The 20,466-nt window shown below is 44.1% G+C and overlaps 4 protein-coding genes across 5 annotated transcripts; 2 read left to right on the top strand and 2 right to left on the bottom strand.

The window, feature by feature from the left end:
* The first annotated feature begins 5,286 nt into the window (after positions 1 to 5,286).
* Positions 5,287 to 6,455, top strand: Pmar_PMAR021417 (hypothetical protein). 2 transcript variants are annotated; one of them, XM_002779097.1, is made up of 5 exons: positions 5,287 to 5,375; positions 5,419 to 5,491; positions 5,536 to 5,633; positions 5,687 to 5,764; positions 5,938 to 6,455. In XM_002779097.1, exons 1-5 carry the CDS (start codon positions 5,310 to 5,312, stop codon positions 6,058 to 6,060), a joined length of 438 nt encoding a protein of 145 aa, XP_002779143.1. In that variant the 5' UTR covers positions 5,287 to 5,309; the 3' UTR covers positions 6,061 to 6,455. The 2 variants fall into 2 exon arrangements, with proteins under 2 accessions (XP_002779143.1, XP_002779142.1); XM_002779096.1 differs by having other exon boundaries at positions 5,287 to 5,378; positions 5,938 to 6,429.
* A 2,652-nt stretch (positions 6,456 to 9,107) lies between these two features.
* Pmar_PMAR021416 (hypothetical protein) lies at positions 9,108 to 14,134 on the top strand (the record flags this gene model as incomplete). Its single annotated transcript, XM_002779095.1, has 15 exons — positions 9,108 to 9,224; positions 9,356 to 9,401; positions 9,455 to 9,550; positions 9,600 to 9,658; positions 9,700 to 9,927; positions 10,420 to 10,498; positions 10,542 to 10,668; positions 10,716 to 10,806; positions 11,720 to 11,918; positions 12,586 to 12,651; positions 13,111 to 13,286; positions 13,334 to 13,393; positions 13,584 to 13,647; positions 13,884 to 13,989; positions 14,029 to 14,134. The coding sequence occupies 15 exons, from the start codon at positions 9,108 to 9,110 to the stop codon at positions 14,132 to 14,134; spliced, it is 1,620 nt and encodes a 539-aa protein (XP_002779141.1).
* Positions 14,135 to 15,660: 1,526 nt separating this feature from the next.
* On the bottom strand, positions 15,661 to 15,821 carry Pmar_PMAR021415 (hypothetical protein; the record flags this gene model as incomplete). The annotated part of the gene is made up of 1 exon (XM_002779094.1): positions 15,661 to 15,821. A coding segment is annotated over one exon (161 nt), but the record flags the coding sequence as incomplete, so codon positions are not given.
* A 517-nt stretch (positions 15,822 to 16,338) lies between these two features.
* Positions 16,339 to 18,172, bottom strand: Pmar_PMAR021414 (hypothetical protein; the record flags this gene model as incomplete). Its single annotated transcript, XM_002779093.1, has 3 exons — positions 16,339 to 16,506; positions 17,599 to 17,876; positions 18,013 to 18,172. 3 exons carry the CDS (start codon positions 18,170 to 18,172, stop codon positions 16,339 to 16,341), a joined length of 606 nt encoding a protein of 201 aa, XP_002779139.1.
* Positions 18,173 to 20,466: the final 2,294 nt, after the last annotated feature.

Here is a 20,466-nt window from a genome sequence, read left to right as displayed (position 1 = left end):
TTTATGAACATTCTTATACCACTGGCACACTGCGGGTTACCTGGTTTCCTGACACAACGTAGATCATTTAACGTAGGTACAAGCAGAGCCTGGCTAAGACGCTGCGCTCCCAGAAAACAGAGTCTATGTATTAGCTATGTATTATTCACATGCCGAGTCGCCCACGAATAACGTTGGACGTAAAGGATATTCAAGCGATAATACATGACATAATACTACATGCAACATTCTCGCCCTTCGCTCCACAAAACGGTTACACAGGGAGAAGTTCTCCCGGAGAACCGAGCGCGGAAGAATGTGCAGGAGCCGGTGGTGGAATCCTGTTACTAGGGGAAAGAGAAAAAGCACTAGCTTCCTTTCTAGATCTCCTTCTGCGGACAGAACCGACAGAGGGAGATAACTCAGTACAGAACGTAATTCCATAGACTTAACGCAATGTACTAGAGCGTTGATGCCATGAAGTTGATGGTATAACAGAGTCTGTTAAACAGACCTATTTGTGTTACGGTTGATTACGAAAGAAACAGTTCCCGATACTATCCAGAAGATAGTCCTCACAGATCACCCGAAGATCTCAATAAAGGCTGTAGGAAGGCTTCACAAAAAGCCTCAACCACTAGCCGATTCAATTAGTGAATTTAGGGCGAGCGAGATTCACAACTTGCGCCGCCTCGAAGTTGGCGCGGGCGCTGAAATGATTTCAGTGAAATCCCGTGGAACAGAAGAAGAAGTCGGCGGTTAAGTGGAAGAAGATAATGCCGGGGATGGGCCCACGTTCGAGTAATGTGATGACCCGACGTAGAGATGACCATGGGGAAATAGAGGCTGGGGAGATAAAGACACACCTTTTCAGCAGATCGAGCATAACCTTCTCTCCTCTTCGAGAGTGACGATATTCTCCAATGTATCGATGAAGTTTTGAACCACCGATCTCTGTTGTGTGAATAGTTCAATCTCGTGGAAGGTAACAAAAGGATAGTTAACAGGTGGATTCCTAGATGTGTCAATGACAACGATCTCCTGATTACTGTTGCGTAGGTCTGCCTCAAGAACAAAGCCTGGTTTGCTGCTTTTGACTACGCATCCGCAGTAAGTAGATCCTGAAGTAAGCGGCAATCGATTACAGAGAGAACCTCCACAAGAAATGCTTAATCGAAAGGATGAGAGAGATATTTGAACACGAGGTAGATGAAAATAAGCGGATGAGGAGGTTTGGATACGAATAGGTATAGCAGGCAACTGTATAGAAGGATTGTACTTAAAGAAAGGCTATACGACACGAATGACACTCGTCGATCGGGTATCATCAAGATATTGGTTGATGAAGCGAGGCTCCACGATTACTACGACTTCACCGACAGAAAAGCCGGGTTTTTCCGGCAGGGCGGAGACCTCTAACAGTAGCTCTTGTTAGGGCACGACCAGAAACCACGAGTACCAAACTCTGATCCTAGAATAGATTCACGAATCGTGAATCACGATAGAGGTCACCACGACCCAGTTCTAGCCCATGTTGGTGACTTCCAGCTATCATATCAGTAGCAAGTAACCAAGCACCCGCTAGCAAGCGATCAAAAGAGGCATGCTGCCCGATAAACGTATCCAGTTTCTCGTCCAATGAACTCACATCGATAGGCCCGGCGATAACCTGATCTATAGCATCCTCAGCCACGCATGGGTAACTCGCTCTCACTTTTCGATAAGTCTCACGTAACTCAGACAGTTCGTACCTGAGTGACTTGGGATCGAATTTCGAGTGATACTCGAGCGCCACACCGTGACACCCAAAACATGGTGCGACATTGCTTCTGAGCGGCACCGTAGCTACTAGCTACGCCATGAACTCATACCAGCCTGCACAACCGTCCACGTGAGACGATTCTGGGCAGATCTGGTATCCATTCTGAAGCGACGACCAAGAACTGATCCCTCAGGAGAACAGTCTATGCTGATACCAGTAGTTGGGAATTCATTCATAACCCTATAATCTTGTGTAGTCTTGCACTCACTGAAGTAGCTTCAGTGGAGTAATTTCACTGAAGGAACTTCAGTGGAGTCTGTAAGTTCATGAAGTGAACGGCCTTTCTAGATTGAGATTCGCTGGACTGTTCCACGAAAAACGAATTTTGACTTGTGTAACTCAATCGGCAGGGGCTGATCGCCGAAATTATCCCAAAACATATTATTAGTCAGATTTAAGAACGCATTTTTTCATGCGCTCGTACATCCACCGCTTATCTAACCCTTCCGCGCGCGGCGACATCCTGAAACGCTGACATCGAGTCATTCCTTGAATAGTATCAAAAAATGACAATCGTCCGCATTGCGAACGATGCTTCCGAGCAAAATTGCAGCGGGGAAATTCCGTCTTAGCGCAATTGCGGAGTGATACCGCAATGCGTCAATGCGTCAATTGCGTTGCATCGCGTCGCGTTGACAAGCAACGACACCGCGTCTGAAGTTCAGCTGCTGGAGCACGGTTATATGACTCGTATAATACGAGGCTTCGATAATCGTCAGGCTCTGCGTCTATCTTGTTATCGGGATTCAGACCCGGAGTGTGTTCATAGTTGTCCGTTGGTTCATGGCAGCTTCCCTGCTCAGCTCAAGGACGAACTTTTACTACTCTGATTACGGTGTTACTATCACCGTGTTAGTCTGACATCCATGCATCTCCCATCTTCGGTCTTCGCTGTTGCCATCTTGGCTGCACTCAGTGCAGCCTGCACTGAGTGCAGGCTGCTTCCTGTTCCACCGACACTGGTCCTCGAGATAGTGATGCTACAGGTCGCAAGCTCGTGGTGCTTATCACTGTGCCAGATGAACGGGATCAGGTCCCGTCATAGTTTCCGACATGGTCGCAACAGCGAGGACCTCGCCGTTGCAACCATGTCGGAAACTGTCGCTGACAGCTGTCACATTCACCAACGGCCTGTCGGTGTGAATGATAATATGATGATCTTTTTGGTCATCTAGGATGACTCATCCTGTACTGACTATCATATAGCCCGGTTACTGAGGCATAGTATGATATGTTCTGTAGGAAGAGCTCCCAAGGTTTTCACTTATGTCCCAATTCTTGGTCTCTTCCCCCGCTACCGCGAGATCCCAGGCATAGTAGATGGAGTGCCCAATGGTATTTGTTGTCTTTGTTTATCATGTATCCAAGATTTGGATCCATGATAAACAAATTATACTGGATTACACTTGGATTCCAAGTGTATCGATCGGATCGGCATGCGATCGAATAAGATGCTCCTGAGATTACAACTTAACTGTGTGACGCATCCGGTATACGATTTTGATATGTGACGGTATGAAGTTCGTATTTGTAGAGCCAGTTAGGTTACATGACTCATGTATTGAATATCTTACTCGATGAGATCTTGTTCAGATCCTAATTTCCGGTCACTCCCGTCACTTTCTATCCGATATGGATACTAGTACCTGTATAGCAACAGAGCGAGACTGGAATGCGCGAAATTCAGCCGTTCTTAGTGGCCTATTCCGTTATAATGTGTCTGATGTGGACGCTTCTCATGACGAATAGAACGAGGTTGGAACGAGAAATAAAACGTGAGTCATTCGTACTACGAGCTCTGTAGCCCCTCGCATGGAGGCGCCCCATGCGGCCATGATGAGAACAGTTTCCATCATGGAGCATGTGAACATGTTACAACACTCAGCCTCTTCTGCGGAGCAAAACAGCGTGAATACCTGGTAAGAACAGTTCCTAGAACGTCTGCAGCGTTCACCTTCTATCCGAGAAGTGAGATCCCAATGGGAAAAGACATTTTTCCGACCTCACATGATGGGATCATCCCATCATGTCGGAAAAATGTCTTGATTACTTCAAGCTTAGTTGGATCTTCTTCGCCCGATACAGGCATCGATCATGCTACTGATTTTTTGATGACATTAATACTATGGAGCATTACTCACCTCAACTTCATGTTATTTCGGTGTGAGCTAATGAGTAGTGGATAGTAGGGAGAAATGATCTCAGAGGTCAATGCCCATAATCGCCGAATTCCGGTGTTTCGAATATGACGGCGAGGAATGATAGCAAGCACTACTATTTGGACTCGATGGCTCGAGTTCCTTGGCAAGGAATATGTCTCTGACTTAGCTAAGCGCCGTTTGATGGACCTATTGGGAAGCTCAGCCGCATTTAATCTCATGGACATCCCATTGCGGGAGACTAGAAGCGTCAACTGCGCTTTCCACCTATTGGCGAGACCACTTTGTATTAAGAACTAGGGACACGGCTGCGGTGAGCTCCGATGAGAGCTACGATCGCATGTATTTCTATGCTCATAGAATAGGCTCATACACTGTAAATACCACCAAAAAGCTTCGATGGCGCACCAAGAATGGAAGTTTCACAATTTGATCTCGTGTGTGTCATTCACGTTATTCCCATTTCGAAAATGAATCCCTCGTGCTCCAGTATTCGCCAAAATAGTGTTTGTATGCAATGCGCAAGTCAGTGAGGGTTTAGTTGTCAACAACAAAATCCGTGCTTAGAGAAGCGTATATTACTTTCGCTGACCCAATTCTAACCTTCGCACGCAAGCGCAAAGTACGCAGGCGCAGCGAGTACAGGAGAAAGTTGACAGCAACAACATCAGCGCAGCGAAAAGACTCATCTCTAGTGGGCTGGCGGGTCGTGTACAGATACGGTTCCTAATAGGGACTCCCTATCTACCCGACGGACTCCGCATGAGCTCGCAACTGCGTCGATCATAATTGCGCGCGCTCAACTGCTCCTTTGTGTTTTGTGCACAGTTTTGTTGCGCTCACACGTGGCGCTTATGGTGCATAGTGCATTTCCCTATTATTTGTCCCAGGTTTCTGCACGTGCTGCAGCCGCATTGATTGGTCTCAAGGGCGACGTGAAACTCCTCAGTGAAGCTAAGTGAACAACGTGAGCTCATCGCACTCTATTGGACACCTTTGGGGTGAAGCCTTCCTTTGTGTGTGCGTCTTGTATTACTCTTGAGTGTCTTTGCCATTTTAACCCCATGTTGGATCTGATACTGTCTATCTGTTCTCACCCGGGCCGTTGTTCCTCTATTTGAGTGTTTGGTTGGGAGTATGGTGAATGGAGAATGGAGAAAACGTTTTTATTATACCGCGGACATCTACTTTGAATCACCCTCTTTCGTGGAATCATCTTCGAGTCAGCTGAATTCTGAACTCACCTCAGCAGAAGCTCTCCATCGGAATCCCCGGGACTTGCTGGTTTTTGAAAGGTATCATCACCGATGATGCCTTTCATTCGAGAAGAGCCTTTTTGTGTTCCTCCCATGATGGACGTCCTCGTCGATTACCATTCCTCCACCAACTCCCATCACTCAGCTCTGAACAAAAGAGTGGTAAGCTCCTTATGATCTAGGAGTCACGTATTTGTGTCAGATGCACGGTTGCTCAGCGAGTGAGGTCGTGACTGCTCGGGAAGCAACGCCTTTAACAAGACAGACTGAGCGCAGTAAGACTATGAGCGATGGATTGAGTGAGTCTCTCCCTTAGTAGGTTGTCGCTCGTCACTCGAGGGAAGTGCTAACAGCTCTGATAGAGTGTGCAGAGAACGCAATGATGGTGTAGCGAGATTGTCGTCGTGTTCATCTGAGGTAGGTACTCGGTTCGATCCCTTGTCGCTGCTTTTGATCTTGGCTGTGTACAGGGTCCACTCTGCATATCACTCGGCAACTTCCTGGCTCGACACAATTCCTCTGAGGTGGCTCTCCGTCCCGGCGATGAAGTGAGTGCTGCTCTAACTCCACTGATCATACAAAGTGGATTCCGTGAAGCTTGATAGACGGTTTGTCGAAATGAATTCAAGAACCGTTTCTGAGTTGGAGCCTCATCCCGAATGTTCATTATGGAACTGATTATATCTAAGAGTGTCAATATCAAATTAGTTCATCTCTGTAGGTAACAATCCTAGACGCTGGTGAAGGATGGTCGGAGATCTACGTACACAGAACGGGAGAACGTGGTTTCGCTCCGTCGGCGTTCCTCATGCTCCATCCGTTCACACACCAGTCGAGCTGTTGAACATAAATTTCTGTATTCCTCTCGAGACTACTTTTGAAGGTCGATCACGAGATCAAGTAGCCGCAGTACTTTCTCTATACTCTTTTTTTCATCTGCCGCGTTTCTGGCAAAAAAAAACTGTGTACTCCCAAGCCGACAATCGGTGGTGAGAGTTTATGATATAACGTAAGGTCGATCGAGATGAAGAACATATTTCCCTGTGGCGGAAAATCGAGTATAAACTATTACAATCTTAGTAGTGTCATACTACGACAATTCTGATATTCTTCGCTGTGCGCAAGATGATATTATCTATCCTTTGGTGAGGCTGATTTGAGACATGCGGCATGTCTCTTACCAACCACTTGTTGGTGTGTTGTAAGATTCGTTACATCCCGTTACGTGTATTTTCCAATTAGCCGGCTTTATGTAGTGTTAGTGAATGAGACAGAAAATTTTCACGAAAAGTTTCAGAAAAGTACACGAAAAGCAATAAAAATTTCCCAAAATTTTCTCATTATCATCAAGGTATGTAGCTGAGCATATTCATATTCTCTCACACTCCTAGGTCGGATTGTATTTCTCTATGCCAGGCGCGGATGTCAGGGCTGATCAGGATGCGCAACAACCGGTGGGTGCGGTGAATCTATTCGGTTTTGATAATGAGAAATTCTGAGCTTTATCAGTGATGGAAACATTGGAGGCGTTGTTCACTGAACGGCTTCGTTTCAGATCCCGACTGCCCGTCGGCAGAGCTCAGTAGCCACAGCGGCTGCTGGTGATGGTGATAGCCAATCGAGTACGCGCGACATCAGCTCGAGACTCTTTCATCCCACGGCGTGGTTGTCGTGCAATATGGCATGCTGCTCTCGAGAAATATCATTCATAGAGTGTGTGCTAGTTTGATATATGCGCGTTTTCTATTCGGGGATTAATGGTAGTGAACAAGTCTAAAAAATAACTTTTATCACATCACACGTCCATAGCAATGTTAATACTCTTTAACCTCAGAGTATAACACACATTTGCATATTATATTGACATTCACTGTATAGTAGTCGGCAAGAGGCCCCTCACAGATCTCCTTTCCCCTCAAACAACGAGACAACCTCATAGCCATTCTAATCCGCTCCATGCACAGTACTGTTTAACGTGCATACATGGCAGACGTTCGGGAGAGGGAAGGCAACTAGAGGTCTAGTTACCTTGATCATATTCGTTGAGTTCCACTTGGTGGTGACTAGGTTGAACCTTTGGTGGAGACGGAGCGGTCTCGAGGGTTTCCTAGTTACGAAGAGCTGCGTGATAAAGGGTAGCGTTGGCGTGTTAATTTGATATGCAAATGTGGAGAATGTGCGTAGTTTTTTATTCCGGGATTAATGATAGTGAACAACTTGTCGCTATCACAGTCTCGAAAGGTTACTTTTATCACATCACATGTTCATAGCAATGTTAACATTGTTTATGCGATATAATTTCGGATCGATCCTTATTAATTTCTCACAGCTGGATATCAACGCTGTACTGCTAGTTGAGAGTATGGAAGCACATGGTCAACTACATGTGTTGGTGACAATCTGGAAATTCTAAGAAAATTTCGGAAAATTTCGGAAAATTTTCATTGGTTCGTATACACTCCTACCCGAATTCGTGGCTTATATGGTGAGGAACCTCCTGAGCACAGCTGAGGAAGGCGAACATATATTCCTACTCCAACACTGTATAGGAACCTCCTGAGCTCATCTGAGGAAAGCGAACATATATTCCCACTCCAACACTGTATAGGAACCTCCTGAGCTCATCTGAGGAAAGCGAACATATATTCCTACTCCAACACTGTATAGGAAACTCCTGAGCTCAGCTGAGGAGAGCGAACATATATTCCTACTCCAACACTGTATAGGAAACTCCTGAGCTCAGCTGAGGAAAGCGAACATATATTCCTACTCCAACACTGTATAGGAAACTCCTGAGCTCAGCTGAGGAAAGCGAACATATATTCCTACTCCAACACTGCTAGCTGGTCGTAGGTACCTAGTCCCTACTGATGTAGTAGTAACAGGTAAGTCTGTGAGGTGGTGCTTAGTGAGAGCATTTCAATAGATACGGGGGGAGGCTTGAGGAATCCATCTGATCGGGTGAGTGGGCTTACCTGAATTCACGTGGTGAGGGAAGCCTCAGAAATTACAAGATGTGAAGATGGTCAGACAAGAAGCCGACTTTAAGAAGAGGTTAGTTCATCGCTCTATGCTCAGATGTTTACAGTACGTGTGAACTTGATATGCAAATGTGTGTTATTTTGTAGGGCAAATTATAGTGAACAAGTTGTCGCTATCATCACAGTCCCAAACGGGTACTTTCATCACAACATATGTTCATAGCCATTGTATATGCGATATAGTTTAATCTCGAAAAAAATAATACACATTTGCATATCAAATTGATCCGCACTGTATACTGCCAAGCGCAATCCATCATCCTCGTCGGGGGAATCTTACGGCCGGGAAGAATAAAAATCATCTACAGAAGGGTTGACTCGAGCGCAGTGCGACGTGAAATCGATTGGGGATTCTCATTTTGATAGTATTTAATACTTCACCCTCGGTGTTTCTATCAGAAACGTCCCCGCGCTGTTCCTGGAGGAGTGTCTTGATACTGTATACGGCGCGACCATTGGATACGATGTGGCTCGAGCTTTGGAGGAGGAGACGAGGCTGGACTGTGAGTATGGACATTTCGTGGCGCGTGACGGTGATGGTCACCCATATCGACAGCAATAGCTTCCTTGAGTTGAAACCAAATTGTGGTAATCGATTACGATGAGGCTTTTAGAAATGCGATCGAGTTGGGATTTATGAAACTCCTGAGGAGCAGGGCATTGTACAGGAATAGTCCCTGGCCTACTGGGCTGATATCAATTACAATGACTATCAGATTGATAACATTCAACTACTAAGTGTTCTAAACCAGAGTACTGAATGTAACCAGTGGCAGAGCGTCGTTATATGGGCACCCTTAGTAGTAGTAGAGTATCCTCATGTCTGCTGCTCTGCGAATGGTTAGGTGTGATGGGAGCTGACAGGCCCACCGATGGGGAGGCATGGGATCTCGTGGAAGAGATCAATGAGCTCTCGAGAGGAGAGTTAGAGGTCATCGAAGAGCACGAGAAGGAGTTCGACCGTCTGGTAAGTTGTGTTGTTTTTCCTTCTCCGTTGTAGCAACGATTTTACCCGTGTAATTTATTCACTAGATTTGCACTAGTGCCAACTGGAGGGTTATTATATTTTTTGGTGGTCGATAGTGTTTCTTATGGAAGGTATTTTCTGCTACCCCGCCTGACTTGCAGACTCTTGAGGAGGACAGTAGAGGTTAATGGATGCAAATCGATCGCGTGATCGATTATATTTTTATGCAGATTCCTCGAGCGTAGTGCTCCCAGCAATCACTGTATCTGTTGAATACGAGCCACCCGTAGATGAACTTGACGAAGTTATCGCTGCCCAGACAGACGGTGAGGTCGCGGGTTCGATCCCCGGTCGGGGCGACATTTCTCCTCTTAGGAGTATCTTCGATAGACATTCCACTTGACTTTGATGAGGAGCCTCTTCTCGGTTATACAGTAGCATCCTCAAATCGATCGCGTGATCGATTTCCCTCCAGATCCACCCCGACCCGCCTCCCCCACTAAACGCTGCTGAAGATCTCCCCGCTATGCCCCCCCAAAAGATGGTCACTAAATTACCATCCCATTTCACTTCCTCCCTCCCCCTCCAGGTTGACATTCAGCCCATCACAGTACCTCCCCTGGAGTATTTCCCGGACACCATCGGTCCTGCCGTCCTTTACAACGTTGAGAACATTCCCGAGAGGCAACTCCCTGATTTCGATGTAGGAGGAGAGCCATCTTTATCGTCCTATCATTGCCATAGAGTACACGGGTGTCAAATTTGTACGAAATAGTGCGATAAACTCTGGCTGGCAGCTTTCCACGCGGGAGTATATAACACGTATAACGGGTATGTAACGCCTCTACTACTAGTAATAGTAGAGGCGTATTGTCTGAGCTTTCATCCCATCAAAATGAAGATGCGTAGATGATGATGAAATTGAAACGCTGTATGAAATTTGAGATATATCCAAGTTGTGGAGCAATCCAAGGTGAAAGCGATAGCAAGTTTGAGGTTGAATGCTTATCGGGTGAAGTGGCGTAATACTCAGCGAAAAACGCGATATTCGCGGTGATATGCAGTAGTCGTGAGATATGTTTCTCACTAGTGTTTTGCATATCACGGCTCGTGAAAGTCCAATATCATAGATATTTTTCCATACCGCAAACTCGAAACTTCATCCTCCTGACATCCGTAACTGTCAATGTGAAAGGTGCCTTTACAACCAACAGCGCCTATCAGTGCGCCCAGTCCTCTACCACAACAATTCGAACAGGATCCAGACGGCTACGGTGAACCTAGCGAAGTACTCAACAATTCCGTATTGCTGCATAGTTCCTCCCAACAAACTGGAGGTAACGCTAGCTCCTGAGAGGGACGATATATGGGAGAAAGATAGAGGCATGGACATCGACAAGTTGGTGCATGAGGAGCTCTTGCAGAGCATCGACGCTAACGTGTTGTGAGGCGCCGAGGGTCCGGTCGAGGAAAGTGGGAGAGTTACGGTAGGTATGGCCAGCCGAAGACTATTGAGATGAATGATGACGGTGCTGCAACGAGGTTGATGGAACAGATCGAGGACAGATTGACACCAAAAACGGTGGGCTCCTGTATGGGAAGCCCGGTGGAAGTGAATTCTTCCCTGTGCGCTGTTTCAATAGCGATAGTATAAATTTTCGTAACTTATTTTATATTCACTAGAGGTTAGATACGAATATATAGTTGATGACAACAGCAATAGATTGTGAACATATACTTGTGACCATCACAATATGAGAGTAGCAGCAGTGTGGGGGGGGGAATATGCACATGGCCAACTACATGTGTTGGTGACAATTTGGGAATTCTGGGAGGAAATTGAAGGCGATTCTTATTGGTTTCCGTACAGTTCTGCCCGAATTCATATGTGAACTCCTATAATCAGTGAGGAAACTCCTTAGCTCAGATGAGGAAAGCGAACATATATTCCAACACTGGAGTACCGATATAAGTACGCCTTGTAGACCTGAAGTGAATACTGCTAACGCTTGGAGAGCAATTCTAACCTCCTACGGCATTCCCACTGACTCCATCCTGAAACTCAAAATGGAAAAAATCTCAAATTCAGCAAATGGAAGAACATATAAAGAAAATAAAAATTGATTCTATTTAGATGGAAAGAGTTTTTCACGGGATGAGAGTTCAAATAAGATTTTAGTGTTGACACATTTCAGCGGTGTACGAAAAAAATTTTTTTCCGTGAAAGAAGACTTCCTTTTTTGTTTCTTCATTTGCGGATATGTAAAAGGTGTCGACCGAAGTCGGCCTCCGGCGAGTCGTTTCCTTAGAGCAAGTCGTTTGCGAGATTTAACTGCCCGGCGCCGCTCTTGGGGGAGTACCCAACTTTCCTGGTATCCCTCCTGAAAGAGAACTTCCGTTGTGAAAGTGCGGCCCAGGTTATTTCCCAAAGACACGAAGTGAGACTCCCCTCACCAGAGTTGAATTTCGTGGCGCGTGACGGTGCGGAATTGTAGATAACCGAAAAGTATAGGAAGACTTCAACGCTACAGAAAGATGGGGACGATGTGGAACTACAAGCAAATGGGGGTCCTTATAACTCTTCACAGAAAGAAATATTCCTTTCCCCGACAGATGAGATTTCCACACCGCGTGGTGGCGATGATGAACTTCAACCGGGAACGGTACTGGAGGATTCCTCAGGCAACATCAAAGGTCTATGAGTCCCCGCAATAGAGCTCAAACTTTAGATTTAAACCACATTGGTGTCGATGACACTTCTACATCGCTAAGAGGAGAGAGTACTCCTCAGAGGACCTCTCGAGGTGGCGGTGCCTCCATCCCTAACCATTCGGTTCTTTCTATAGAGGAACGGTCGGAAATCGCGATGGCTGTAAAGGACGCCTTCGTGCAGTTGCTACTAGACGATGACTGCCTAGTAGATAAGATTGCCACTCGTATTAAACAACAGGTCAGTGTTGGAGACATGTATATCCGCTCTCAGAGTTTCCCAACTGATCATAGGTAGAAGTGTACGGAAACCAATAGAAATTTCGTCACAATTTCCGTATTATCACCGATACATGCAGTTTACAATGTGCATATTTTCTCGTGTGAGTTCATACGAGGGGATTTCCAAATTCATCAGATCCCATCAGTCTCGGCAATCCCAGGTCGCCTACCGCCGCCAGCTCTTGACCAGAAACAGTGAAAGATGGTGTATCTTGAAATCTTGCAATCTTGCATTTCCTCAGTCTGATAGTCATACCGCATCCGGCCAGTGGTGATGATACAGCCCTCGGCAGTTTTTTGACTGACGCGAAAAAGTCTACGCGAGGTTTGAGATGAAAAAATTCTTCCTTTGACCATCTTGGTGTATAAGGTCGCAAGACTGTGAAACCGGACGCTCCTATGATCGATCTTTTGCCGAGAGGAAAGAGTCCTGCTGGTGAGCGTTGGGACAGGCTGATGAAAAAGGAAGGCTTTTGTGTAGGGGCAGACGGCTTGTCCTCTGAGGGGGAGTGCTTCAATGATATAGATAATTATACGGTGGAGAGAAGTAGGTAATTGACGTAGTTCTTGATGACACATAAGAAAAGGTGTGAATTTGATCGATGCAAATGTGTGTTATTTTGTAGGACAAATTATAGTGAACAAGTTGTCGCTATCATCACAGTCCCAATCGGGTACTTTCATCACAACATATGTTCATAGCCATTGTTACATTGTATATGTGATATAGTTTAATCTCGGAAAAAATAACACACATCAAGTTGACACGCACTGTATAGCTCTCGCTAACCTCCATACGCGAACGCAAGAGACATACAGGGTTCTGACATACAGGACATCTATACACTGGAAGGCGTGCGTGATCCCGTTACACTAGGGTTATTCATTTCAACAGAGATCGGCGATGCTTATATAAGATTGCCAACGAGAGCATATTCTTGCTTGGACTCGGATCGCCACCTCCGGCCCAACAGAGGGCGCCTTGTCCAGCCCGATCCATCCCTTATAATGGATACACGCCTGCGCACTCAGACGATAACGGAAAGAGATCATAACGATACGACCTCGAGAGTGCGAACACGACAGTGTGTTAGGAAGGGACGATGTGGTGTTCTTAGGCGTTGGAAGACGTAGAGGACGCGTTGGAGAACAGAGGAGTAGAAGTCCTCATGTCCTGTGTGAGTCAGTACTCGGAATATGCACGTGATGGTGACATTGAGAAGATTTTGGGAGATTCTTATTGATTTCTGTTTCGCACTTCTACCCGAATTCTATAAGGAGCTTTAGGAACTCTTGAGCTCAGCTGAGGAAAACTAACATATTTCCCAATACTGTTGTACACCTTCTCACTGATGGGCGTATGTAAAGGTACGTCATAATCGTTACGAAGCTATGGAGTCGCTGCTGGAAGAGGACCGAAGCCTCATTGAAAGTAACTCGACCCATCGTTTTGACTAGTAAATATGTACACTTGTTGCTCCAGTGTGAAAGAACGAGTTGGTGACAATATGAAATACCCAAATTCTATGATTAGCTCTGGAAACTCCTGGGCTCAGCTATGATTCATAGCCTATGAAAACCAAACATATTTTCCAACACTGTATGCTCACAAGCGCTGCTCTCCGTCAGAAGTGGAGGCCCAACAACCGAACACGTTATTAATGATAGCTTGTCAAAACAACAACAGGAGGATCGCCAAATATCTTCTAGGCTGTGATGTCAACATAAATGCCAAGAATGAGAAGGGCAATACTGCTCTACACATCTGCTATCAGTGAGTGAGTGATCATGACCTGATGGAAGTCATGATTAGATTCAATTACACCACTTTGGCGGAGTTCCTTATCGCTAATGGTGCAGATGAAACTATTAAGAATAATGATGGTGTGTTGCCACACATGATGCAGAAGTCTCCATGAATGCCGTTGGTATCAGTAGGCGTTGTTGTGTGTTAGTGATGGGTGCATCGCTTCAAAACGATGAAGTACTGTGCAATCGAGTGATGGGGATTAACTTCTCGATCATTTGTATGTTGAGTCACATCGAAATGAATCGCATTCCCCCGAGCATTTTGCGAAGGTTTAATTTGATATTTGTGCTGGAGGCGGACTAGTGATACAGCGACTCGCATCACAAAGCAGCATCAAGTGTCGAAGGGGTGATCATCTGTATTAGGCGACTCGATAAGACAGTACATTCATACAAGACGACCGCCTCCAATACTTTCCAAAGAGCAGGAGAGTTCGATGAAAAGTACCACAACGGTACTACCACTCCTGAAATCCCCATGGGACGTATATGACCATTATTACACCAATATCATCGCGAGAACTGCTACACCTTCCAAACGTGTCCGTTATGTTGCCCACCACATAGTGGTACATCCCATTCGAATTGAGCAATGATTCTCTGTCTCTCCGAACTGCTATGGAGCTGCCTGACCCATGCGGACACCACCTGGGCAGGTGGATGGAGGGAGAAATACTCGAGACTACACTCCTAGCGCCTCTGGCACTGAGCACTTGTCAGATTTGGTGGATATCGGCATCGCTAGAAAGGTTCCATCTCCGAATGTATGTGTATGGAGGTGCCTCAATTCATATACAGTTCATGCACGTACTTCTCGTAGATTCGAATTAATCTGTTATAAGATCCTTATTATAAGAATCATTGAACTATAGTTATCTCTCTACACCCTATAGAGCTCGCTGTATTTGCTCGTTAAGGTAGCAGTAGTCCAAACTGATTCCTTAGAACTCAAAGCAAGGAGTGTGTTTATTGAATTAATGATGGGCATTAGCACGACGAGCAATAGTTGATATCATACTTCATATTATTACCACTCATCTGTGGATTTTCATGGTAATTCATCAGGGGTCCAATTACAGAACCCGCAAGCGAGTAACATTCCCGACTAAAGTAACCACTGTGGCGCGTTTAACAAATAGGCAACAATTATGGCAATTACGGCTAGCACGCGAGATAATGGGAATCTATTGTTAATCGTCTTGTTGTATAATATAATGTATTAAGGCAAATGTGATAATAGCCGAAATGAATTCTGACGACGTTATTGCTACTCGTCAGTTACATACAAAAGTCGAACAACGGTGATCGGTGAAATCGAGTAATAATGACAGAGCGTTGCTTCCTTTATTGCACTACTCCTAACTACTATAATAATAATTATCAGCATCATTACTACTCTAAACGATAGCGCGCGCCCGACAACAACACAGTTGTCGCCTGAAAATGACAATTATCATACCACACCATCGTCACATCGTCACCTCATTGGGGTCTAATGGAGATGTGTTCTCATCCCTCACAAGATCACAAATTGTTATCTCACCCGTCATAGGAGTAATGGAAGCAACGGCCCTCACCGACATCTAATCAGCACGCATGCGCATGGAAAGATATTTTCTCCACCAAATATTCCTACTGCGAGACTCTCTCGAAAGCCGGTAGCGGTTGATTCAACCGCAGTCAGGGTGGACACTCCTCCTCGACGATTTCTATCGGGCGAGGACATCTTAGAACCGATGAAAGCCCAGAAGGTTATTCGCTCAGGTTGTGTGGGGATAAATCCCGAGGGGAGTCGGCCTGAGAATTCCGTCACGCGCCACGAAATTACAGACATAATAACCGCTCACCAAATAGGGGAGAAAATTTCCGGCAACTCCGTACTGCGCCACAAAACATGGCTTCCTTAGAAGACACTTTAAAAACAGAGACGCTTGCCTGGCGAGGATCGTCCCATGGTGGCACTGAGTAGAGCAATACAATGTGGTAACCAAATTATGGTATGCACGCATGCGCAAATTCTCACGCATCTGGATAGTGCCCATCTCAGAACGCTCCGTCGGGTATACCACACCGTCAACATTTAACATCGGCGGTATTGAAAATGACGGACACATACTCAGGAAATTCAACGACGGTTTTCTGAAAAAAATCATTACCAAGATTCTCACAAATTTACTATCTACTTATTTCCTTTATTCAATCCCAATATTCCCACGAATCGCATCGTCCTCTCCTCCACGATAGGAAACGCACACTGAATAGCCGGCGAAAGGCAACTGAAAAAATCTTCCAAGGCTATCAATACTAAGCTGGCTCACTCGGCCAGCTTGACAGTAGAGAGTATTCCCGCCTGACCGAACTCGATGAACCCCGGCGCGGCCACTTCCCCACTGAATTTAACGATATAAAATGTTGATAATAACGATGCTGATGATCGAGGAGCTCCCACAACAACACCAAACGGGATAGTGCAAATGACGACCTGAGATAAAAAAAATACCTCGATATTTCATCAACTGTGAAGCATATATTATATAACTTCGCAATGAGTCACCAAATATACTTTCTGAGACTATATTAACGCGATGAAATGATAATAAAAAATATTGAAATAATGAAATGAAATATTAATAAATGAAATAATATTCAGATGTGAAATGATATATAAAATCACTCACGGACCGTAATATCAAAACATTACTAATAATATGGAGGTTGAATTGGCGCACGCATCGCCATTTTTATAGTGCCCTGAAGACTGAGTTCATAAAACTTTCCCGCAGTGGATGCATACTTTACCATTTTACAAGTGCATTATTTTCTTCCCTGAAAAATTTTATCCCACCAGATTACTACAATGCCCAGAAAATTGTTCATTCTAAAATATGCACATGGTCAACTACACATTCTGGTGAAAATATGAAAATTCCGTGAAAATTTTGGGAAATTCTGTAAATTCCTATCCCAATTTTATAATCCTGAGCTCAGCTGAGAAAAACAAAAGATATATTTCACTTCTAAATCAACAACCCATTTAAGCCAGAATGACTTTGCAAGGCCTCTAGTGTAAACCATCGTTAAAGTCTGCAAAAGGGAAAATACTTCCACAACGGTCAAGGACAAAAATGCGCAAAAATGACAAAAAATTCTCCCCTATAATGCAGTAATACTTTGAAATTAGATATAATCGTGCGTGAAAAAATCACATTTTCATTTTTTTCACAAATTCTTACAACACACTCTCATAATTTCCCTCATATTCGTTGCTTACTCGCGAACCAGCCGGCAAGAAAAAAAATCTTCGGAAAATTTTTGAGAAGTCGCCTATAGTAAATTTCCTACGACCTGAAATTTTATTATATACAGAAATTTTCAAAGGCTCATTTCGATAAATTCAAGCAGTGTTGATATAAATTCGCTTTCTTCATCAGCGGAGCTCAGGAGTTTTATCGCTAGTTCTAAGAGCTCGTCCAAAAGTACAAATAAAACAATAAAAATTTCTGTAAATTTTCTCAGAAGTAAACATGCACATATTTTCTCACACTGCATTGATAATTTCGCCCGACTTTACTACTTCTTCATAGCAGCTCTGCCCCTCGAACATGAACAGTCCCTCTTCCCCAGTAGGACCGCTAGTAGTAGTAGACCTCCGCCCGATATCAAGGTACTGTTGGAAAGCGCTGTAGTCTTTAGATTCAGACTCTTCGTAAATTCTCGAGTTGCTCTGCATCGAATCGGGGGAATTCTCTCCGACGATTTTCTTCGGCTCAGGGCGAAGGACCCGCAGAGTTTCTTCATGATTGTCACAATCTTCATTTTCGGCAGACCCAGTGTTAGTGATGTCCTTGAGTGCTGAAATAACAAATCTTCGAATCACACACACAGTGTGGGAGAAAATATGCACATGGTCAAAAAAATTTTAATTTTTTCGGAGGCAAACAAACACATATTACTCCAACACGGATTCGAACCTGTGCGGAAGAGGTACCTCCAGGACTTGGCACCGCCGCCATCCGTTTGAGCTGGTGACGATGAAATACTATGCCAGTACTTGCGAGGCCCTCGTTAAGGGAAGGGGAGTCTTCGCCCTCTGAGGAGGCTCGAACTTCGGCAGTGTCGATGGAGCGTATGACTGGCTTGATAAGCATTATCCTAGTTTAGTAGGAATGGTCACCGAAAAGTTAGATGAAAAAAAAGAAATCGAATCGCTGAAAATTGATCATCATTTATATGCAACCATAAACCAGGTAATTTTCCACATGGCAGAAAAAAAAATCCCACGTGAACGTTTTCCCACGAGTGTAAAATTCCGGAGAAAGTTTTCCGTAAATTTAAGAAAATTCATTTCGTCATAAGCACATCCGCGCGATTAGCCGAGAAAAGTCTTTTGTATATAAAATTCAGAAAATGAGGATAAGGGAGTTTCACAACCCGTTTTACGTGAAGTGGTGTAAAACTCCGTGAAAAACGCGATATTCGCGGTGATATGCAGTAGTCGTGGTGAAATATATTTTCCATATTCTTATGAGATTTCATACATTTAATCGAATGGAAGATTTTATGATACTGCGGACCTCATCTGAATCTTACCAACAGCGACCTAAGATACGAATTTGGTGATGAAAATTCTTGGAAAGCAAGCCGGAGACCTGCGGGGAATTTCGTGGCGCGCGAGAAATTTCCCGTCTACGCGTCACGTATTTCGCGGCGCGCGGTCGAGGCCAGCATGGGGGAGCATCACAGTTACAGCTGCACCGTAATGGTGAACAGTGCAGTGCAATTAACAAATCTGCCATGAAAGACTTTCATAGATTCGAAAACAGAGAACAGCGTTTATTTGTTGATGGTTAACGTTTAACTTGTGACTCGTATAATATACCACGTCGAACGTGTATAATTCTGTTTCCAAACACAGCGTGGGGGTTCTCTGTTTCCTCAGACGTTTTTTCAAAAACGTCTGAAGAGACGTTTATATAAGTTTAGCAGTGTTAAGTGTTCGCTTTCCTCAGGAGTTTCCATGGAAGTGTGGTAGAAGTGTTCAGAAACGAATGAAAATTTTCCGAAATTTCCTCAAAAATTTCGTTGACCATATGCATATTTTCCCGTACTGGGGTTTAAAACTTTGAACCATACGAGGAGCGACCTAAGATAATTCTCGAAATCGATCAAGTACATATTCGGACCTAATCCGTATCTTCCCGCTGGGACCTCAAGATACTCAGTTATATATATAGGACTCGAGCAGCAAGCCCTCCTCCGACAAGGGACGGATGATGAGGTCATATGAGGGGGAATTTCGTGGCGCGCGGTCATGATAAATAGAAATCAGTCTTCGAGTCATCATCATTAGTTCGGTATTTTCTCCGGAAATGTGGTATTGAATCTTCGCACGAAGAAGTGAAAAAATTTTTTTCGGTTTCACGAGCCGTGATATGAAAAAACTCTGGTGAAAAATATATTTCACGACTACTGCATATCACCGCGAAAATCGCGTTTTTCACAGAGTATTACGCCACTTCACGTAAAACGGGTTGTGAAGCTCCAGTGTATAAAGTTGGTGTTGATCACTGCGAATTTTTTCGAAAATTCGAATTTTTGAAATAGTTGTTTTTCTAGGAATATCTCGACAGGAATCTTATTCGTTTTGGAAAAAAATTTTTTACTAATTGCGAAAAAAATGTGTGTATTTATAAATAATTTTTTGTGATATATCAATGATTTTGTTGGTAGTATTTTCGTGGCATATTCCGGCTCTGTGTTGGTTTGAATTTCGTGGCGCGCGGTCACTGAATATTTCCTTCCCCATAAAAGTGTTCGAGCCGGTTGATCGATTTGGTGTATATTATTTGTACAGGACCTTCATCAGTATGGGAATATATATTTGGTTTCTTCACTACATTATGAAAAATCACACGATTTTGGGTATAAGTATACAGAAATCAACGATAATTCGGCAAAATTTCCTCAAAATTTTCATGTTTTTAGCAACACATGTAGCTGACCATTTACATATATTCCCACACTGACTTTCGCGGTTTTCTGGCATTTTTTCCGGAAAATTTTTTCTGCAATGATTTCTATTTGTGAAGAAAATGTTTGAAAAATGATATGCATCGTGAGGGAAATTTTCAGTTTTCGAGAGGAAAATTTTATTTAGAATAGGAAAAAATCGAAAAATATGGGAAAATTTGGGATTTTTTTCCATCGTTTTTTCGTTTTATGCACGTTTTGTGTATCAATCGGATATTCTCTCGTTGTAATCGTTGTTGCATATAATCGTTGATATTCGGTGAAGTGTGAAACGCGATATTCGCGGTGATATGCAGTAGTCGTGAAAAATACATTCTTCGACAATTTTCAGTTCATAGCCATTGTTACATTGTATATGCGATATAGTTTAATCTCGGAAAATATAACACACATTTGCATATCAAATTGACAC

The sequence above is a fragment of the Perkinsus marinus genome, assembly GCF_000006405.1.
Source record: "Perkinsus marinus ATCC 50983 genomic scaffold scf_1104296947810, whole genome shotgun sequence".
Lineage (NCBI taxonomy): Eukaryota > Perkinsozoa > Perkinsida > Perkinsidae > Perkinsus > Perkinsus marinus.
Note: the sequence above shows the minus strand (reverse complement) of the source record. Positions and strands in the feature narration are given on the sequence as shown.

Bases quoted from the DNA above. Each gene is read 5' to 3' on its own strand.
- Pmar_PMAR021417 (XM_002779096.1), top strand. From the start codon at position 5,310: ATGATGGACGTCCTCGTCGATTACCATTCCTCCACCAACTCCCATCAC. The intron at 5,379-5,418 runs GTAAGCTCCTTA...TATTTGTGTCAG, and splicing joins CAGCTCTGAACAAAAGAGTG to ATGCACGGTTGCTCAGCGAG. The intron at 5,492-5,535 runs GTAAGACTATGA...CTCCCTTAGTAG, and splicing joins AACAAGACAGACTGAGCGCA to GTTGTCGCTCGTCACTCGAG.